The sequence below is a fragment of the Arachis stenosperma genome, chromosome 6 (genome assembly GCF_014773155.1).
Source record: "Arachis stenosperma cultivar V10309 chromosome 6, arast.V10309.gnm1.PFL2, whole genome shotgun sequence".
In the NCBI taxonomy this organism is placed as follows: Eukaryota; Viridiplantae; Streptophyta; class Magnoliopsida; order Fabales; family Fabaceae; genus Arachis; species Arachis stenosperma.
Window position 1 is genome coordinate 38984221 of NC_080382.1, and position 6506 is coordinate 38990726.

Below are 6506 nucleotides of genomic sequence, written 5' to 3' on the forward strand. Positions count from 1 at the left end.
AATTTTATTTTAAGAAAATTATTTTACTAAAGGTAATTAAATGGAGTTTCATGATAATTGAAGTTTAAATTAATTAGAATTTTAATATAATCTTTATTAGATATTTGGTATAATTGAAATTATAATTTTAATAATTGAAAAATAAAAAAAATTGTATAATTTAATTTAAATAAATTTTATTTTGAATGAACTTTGTTGAACTTCTAGAAATTATTTTATTAGAAATGATTAGATTAATATTTATAAATACTTTAAATTTAAGTCAATTAATATTTGTGTACAATTTTTATTATAATTAAGTATTTTATAAATTGAAATTAAAGTTTTGGAGATAGAAAAGTAATGAAAAGTTACATCATTTAATTTGAATAGTTAATATTGAGTTTAAACTATATTTTATAAAAATGTAATTAATATGATTATTTTATAATTTATATTAAAAATAATTGATTAAACTTAGTAATATGTTGATAAAGAATGTTCTTAAATATTTTTAAAAAAGTATATTTGATTTTAAAATTATTCTACCCTTTAATTTTATCAAAATATCTATTCATATCTATCCTTATTTTTTTATAAAATCCTAATTTCTAATCCTAAATTGAATCAGAAACCTTAATTTCCAAATCCTAAAAACCCTAACCCTAATGTTTCCCTTTCCTCAGCCTTGGAACACAGCCTCCACCCCCTTTCTTCCTAAATCTAACGCTGAAACGGAATCAAATAAGGAGAGAAAGAGGAAATCAGAGTGTGATCCAAGCAGCCACCGTTCAGTCGCCAGAGCCGCCGCTAGGGTTCTTCGCCGTCATCATCGTTGTCATCCACGTGAGCTGCAGCGCTGTGTAGTCCAGCCGTCATGACCTCCGTGGAGCCCGCGTCGTTGTCGCCTCGGCTGTTCCCACCGCCGCTGGATTCGTCGCGCGCGTCGCTGTCTAAGGAGCCACCGCCGTCCTTGTTCGTCGTCTCCCTTAGAGTCGTTGCTGTTCATGCTCCGTTGTTGCTGCCCTTCCATGGAGACGCGTCGCCATCGCTGAGTGATGGAGGAAGAGGATGCACGAGAGGAGCTGCTGCTGCTGGGTTGCTGTTCTGCCACCGTCACTGTCACGTGATGGAGGAGGAAATTGCTGTACCACCATCCGAGCTTGCAGTTGCAGTTGCCCATATTGCAGCCGCAGCTTCTTTGTTCTGTTATTACTTTCTAATTGTTGTAAGACATTCTTGCTGTTATCTCAATTTGAGTTAGCCTTGAATTTCCATAATTGTTCCTTTTATCCGTTTTGAATTCAACGTTTTTACTTGCTGCCGTGGCCACCTCACGTTGCTGCTGCCTCCATTTCTGCCGTAGATGCCCTCGGCGCTGCCATTAGAAGTTCGTTAGGGTTAGTTAGAGCTGCCGTTCTGATACTGCCGCAGCTTGTCCGGGTTCCTGCTCGTCCCTATTCTCTGTTCAGCCTTCGCCAGAGCGCTGTCATCGAAGAAACACTACTGAAACCGGGCCAGATTCACCGGTAATACTACTTATTGTGGTTGCTGCTGTTCTGATCTCTGTGGGTTTTGACATCGAGATAGCGGATTTATTTTTAGAGTTAAAGATTTTTAATTTAGAATGCCCACAAAGTTATTTGGATAAGTGCAAATGATTAACAATGGTTAAGAATTTCTTAATTGACATGAATGACTTGAAATGGATTTGAAATTAGTTAGTTGCTGTGATTATTCTGAGCTGTGATTGAATTTAGATGTTGTTGTGATTAACGATTAATTTAGTAAATTTTGTTAAATTGAAGTATGCCGAGTTAATTATTGAAAAGCTGTCATATGGATAATTGATGAATTGAGTTTGGATTGTTGCTGTGAATGTAATTGGTTTTGTTGATATGAGAAACTAATTGATAGAAATAAGCTTGGTTTGAGGTTGTGAAATTTGGATTAAGTTTGATGATGTTTTAGTGTTTCAATTGGAGTATTGAATTCAGGTTATGGCTGTGAATGTTTTTGGGCCTTGTTGTGAGTGTTTGAAGGTGTAATTGATATTGGTTTTTCTGATTTTGATGGAATTGTTGAAAAGTTTTGATTCTATGTGATTATACTGAATTAGTTGAGTTGTGCGGCTGTATTCTGGTTATTGAGAGTAAGTGCTTGTTGTTTTTAGTTATCTGATGTATCGGCATGGCTGTGAAATTGACTTGTAGCTGGTTGGAATTGGTTGAAATGTGGCTGCAAATGGTGATTCATTTAATGTTATTTATTAAATTGAAATATGATGAGTTAACTATTGAATGAAATGTATTTGAGAAAAGTTAGTTGTGGTGATTGCTTTGAGTTATTACTGAAGTTGGATACGGATGTGAATTGAGTTTGGGTTATGGCTGTGATATAGACTTGCTTCATTGTCATAATGATGACATTTACTTTGATTTGAGGCTGTGATTGTTATTGATTTTCTGATTATTTTAGAATTGCTAGAAATTCCAACTTTAGTTGATTATGTCAAGTTGGTTATTATTGTTGATTTAAGTTTAACTAGAGTTGACTTTGAAAATCTATAACTAATTCTATGATGATCAGAATTGCGTGAGACCAAGTCTGGATTAAGCTTGGGAACATAGGAAGCTGGACTGGTGAATTTGAGACTTTTTCATTAGGTTTATGATTTATGGTGAATTTTCGAATTATGGATGTCAAATCTGGCTTTCTGCAGAACACTTAACACAGCAGCAACTTGTTTCCTCTATTAGAAATTCTCCAGTTTGAATTTTGAGATGAAACCAATTTTAAATGAAACTTTAGTCTTACCACTTTAATTTCATAAAAATTCAGAATTTTTGGAGTTGTGGTCTTAAAGATATGGATTTTTAAAGTAAGATGTATTATGCAGTAAAAATCAGGTTTTGTTTTCTATGTCAGTAACTTTGAGACTTTATAATTTTTAATTATGAAGTGATATTGAGATGCAATCAATTGAAGGTGAAAGTTGAGTATGTTTAGCATATATTATTTAAATTTCAGGGTTTTCCATGTTTTAATGAGTGAGTTATGGGACTTGGAAGAGGATATGTTTATTGACTTTTAAACAGAATTCTGCAGGAAACTACTCAACTTCCGAGTTACATAACTCCTTCATTAAAAATGATAATGACCTGGAATTAATTGTAAACGAATCCTGGATGAGTGAGGTTGAACCATATAAATTTTTAAAGTCATTGGATTTAACTTGGATTTTATATTGAATTTTGAATATCATATGCTGCTGTTGTTTTTCTGGTTTTACGTACTACAGAGCAGTCACGGTTTTTCTTTTATTCCTAATGCTAGAGAAATCAAAAAATTATGATTTTTAGTTTGTTAGAAAGCTTATTTCAAGATGAACGTCTGGACATAAAGTTTGCACAATTCTGAGTTTATTTGCTACATTAAAAACAGAAAAGAAGATAGAGTGTCGAGGATGTCTTAGTGACAGTTATAAGTTTATTAAACTAAAGATGAACCTTAGTGTTATATGGCTGATTTAATGTTAAAATTTGCTTGATTCTGAATTGATGTGATGCTGGAAAGGTTGAAAAGAGTTTGGTAAATTATTTGGTTTGGACCCGTAAGGGTGGTTAAGTCCTATTTTCAGAAGAGATCATGTCCGAATTTTTATAATTTTTATAAAAGTATAAGGACTTAATCAAAATCAATATTTAAGGCTTATTTAATGATAAAAACTTCAATGATTCTTTTAAGAAGAAATTATTTGGTATACGAGATTGTTGGCAAAGGCGTGGGTCTTGTCCCGCTTTCGTATTTGCAATTATGAAAGAAAAAGGAAAGATGTAAAGTTTGTATAGTATGATTGAACAGAGAAAGAAAGTGGCACTGCATAAGAATGTGAAAGTGATGATGAATAATGAGAATGATAATGAATGATGGTAATGAGAATGATTATGTGATGATCTGCTGCATTGAGGCAGTCAGATAGATAGTGGTGCGACCACTGAGAACGCTTTCCTGCGGTACAGATCCATATTTTAATTCTGTAAGGCAGAGGGGTTATTTCTTGCTACAAAAGTATCGTGACCACCTGTTCTATTTCTGTAGTGGCAGAGGGGTTATTTTCTGTATACAGAAGGTGTGTCGGCATACATCCCTGCAGTGGCAGATGTGTTATTTCCTGCGTGCAGTGGACCCTGTGGTGGCAGAGGGATTATTTTTTGTACACAGGGGTATAGCCAACAGGAAAGTCATATCCGGCTAGTAATGCTGGGTTACGTAGGGAGCGGGTAGAAACCGACAAATGAGCTCATTACCTGCACTAGGGCTAGACATGCATCATCCTTGTTTGTGCATTTGCATTTGATTGTGTTGCTTATCTTTTTCCCTTATGATTGTACTTTTTGTCTTGGTGACTTGCTTGTGTGTTAGATTGAATATTTTTGTTGAAGTTGTGAACTTAGTAAAGTATTGAGAAGTGATATTCGTGAATTTTGGTTCGGCTATATTACTTATGTTGCTGGTTTATTTAGTTATTGCAATGATTGAGCGATGCTGTTTGTGGCTGATAAATTGTTAATGTGACCAATTTTATATTTTAGAATTTGTTGAGTTTAGAGATTTTGAAAGAGGTAATTAACTAGTTAAAGTAAAACCAAGAGTAGTATTTTCAAAAAAGGTTTGATAAAAATATAGTTTCCTTGAGTATGTTAATTATTTGCACGTTAATCATTACATTTACGGCATTTCCATTCCCTACTGAGAACGTGTGGTTTGTTCTCACCCCATAAATTTCCACCCTTTCAGTGACACAGGTTCGAAGACTCAGTTTGAAGCTGCGGGCGATTGTTAGACCTTATCCATGAGTTTTGTTTATGTGTTAAGTTTCTTTCATAGAGTTCCTTCGCCTTTATAGCTTTAGTTTTTATTTTATGCAGAGGGATATGAGTTGTATCTGAATTTTATTTAAATTCTCTTGTATAATGTTTATTATTATTAATAAGTTTTTGATTATTACTACTTGGTGATGTTTGCTATATGATTTTAATTAATAAAAATAAAATTTTTCTGGAATTTTCTATAAAACTAAATCGCGATATCGAACTAAAGGCTCAATAGTAAATAGTTAATAAAGGAAAACAGGTTGGTAACGCCTTACTTTCGGTATGATCATGACGTTCTGAAAGTTGGGTTGTTACATGCGCGTCATCCACGCGTACGCGTGTACGACTAGAAAAGAGTAGTGATGCGTAAGCATCGCCTATGCATACGTGATGTCACGAAAACTTGTCTCTTAACAAATTTCCACCGGCAAGTGCACCAGATTGTCGTCAAGTAAAAACTCACTATAGAGTGAGGTCAAATCCCACAGGGATTAGTTGGTTGATCAACGTTAATTGGAGAATTGTTCTAGTTGAACGGAATCAGATTTGAAATTGGGATTGCAGAATGTAAATTGAAGGGAAACTTAAAGAGCAAGAAATGTAAATGAACAGAAATTGAATTGCAAAATGTAAAGGGTAGAAAGTAGAATTCAAAAAATTAAAGTGCAGAAACTTAAATTGCAAGAAATTAAAAGGAAATGGGGATTGAGCATCAAATTAAGAACAGAATGTAAAGAGAATGGGTAGATGAAAATAGGGGATTCATTAGGTTTTAGGAGATATTGAATTCTCCGGATCAAATCATTTTCATCTCTTCCTCAATCAATGCATTCATTGACTTTGATTGGCAATCTTAGGCGATTGGATTCCAATGTCTTGGCTCACCAATCTCTCTAAGCTTGAACAATTTTCCAATGTCTTGATTTAATTGCTCATGAGAAGAGATGAAGTTTGGTCACTGATTATACCACACAAATTCATAGATCCAAGTATTGGTAGGATTACATGTCACGATATCCACCCGAACCCCAATCTAATCCAATGTGAGAAAGCATTTCTAGCATGATCTCCTCATCCATCTCTCAAGGATCAGAGGAAACCCAATTATGAATAGCTTCTCTGTCAAGACAACTATTCAATTGAATTAAGATCGAAAGCTTTCTAACAAAATCAAGAGAAATGATAGAAGAAGAAGATGAAAACTATTATTGATCCATTGAATTACAATAGAGCTCCCTAACCCAATGAAAGAGGTTTAGTGTTCATAGCTCAATTCAATTTACAAAAAAAGAAAAGTGCAAAAGGAAATAAAAAAAGTACAAAAGAACTAAAAGAAAAGTGCAGGAAATGAAATCAGGGAACTGAACTCCCAGAACCCCCTTGGTGCACGAAATTGTGATCATCAATGACGCCATCAATATGGTACGCTCAATTGCAATCTCAACCCTTTATCACAACTTCGCACAACTAACCAGCAAGTGCACTGGGTCGTCCAAGTAATAAACCTTACGCGAGTAAGGGTCGATCCCACGGAGATTGTTGGTATGAAGCAAGCTGTGGTCACCTTGTAAATCTCAGTAAGGCAGATTCAAATGGTTATGAGTGATATATGAATAAAGCATAAAGATAGAGATACTTATGTAATTCATT

At 34.4% G+C, this 6506-nt stretch overlaps 1 protein-coding gene across 3 annotated transcripts; it reads left to right on the plus strand.

Moving 5' to 3' along the window:
- Positions 1-623: 623 nt before the first annotated feature.
- LOC130933241 (uncharacterized) lies at positions 624-4954 on the plus strand. Of its 3 annotated transcripts, none has more exons than XR_009067653.1 (3): positions 624-1207; positions 1346-1508; positions 2569-4765. XR_009067653.1 is itself a non-coding variant. In XM_057862797.1 (3 exons), exons 1-3 carry the CDS (start codon positions 1051-1053, stop codon positions 4823-4825), a joined length of 366 nt encoding a protein of 121 aa, XP_057718780.1. In that variant the 5' UTR covers positions 624-1050; the 3' UTR covers positions 4826-4954. The 3 variants fall into 3 exon arrangements, 2 of the variants coding, with proteins under 2 accessions (XP_057718780.1, XP_057718779.1); XM_057862797.1 differs by lacking the exon at positions 2569-4765 and adding an exon at positions 4780-4954; XM_057862796.1 differs by lacking the exon at positions 2569-4765 and having other exon boundaries at positions 1346-1699.
- The last annotated feature ends 1552 nt before the right edge of the window (positions 4955-6506 follow it).

Coding starts and splice junctions, on each gene's coding strand:
- LOC130933241 (XM_057862796.1), top strand. CDS start 857: ATGACCTCCGTGGAGCCCGCGTCGTTGTCGCCTCGGCTGTTCCCACCG. Junction 1,208..1,345: donor GTTATTACTTTCTAATTGTT/GTAAGACATTCT, acceptor TTTCTGCCGTAG/ATGCCCTCGGCGCTGCCATT.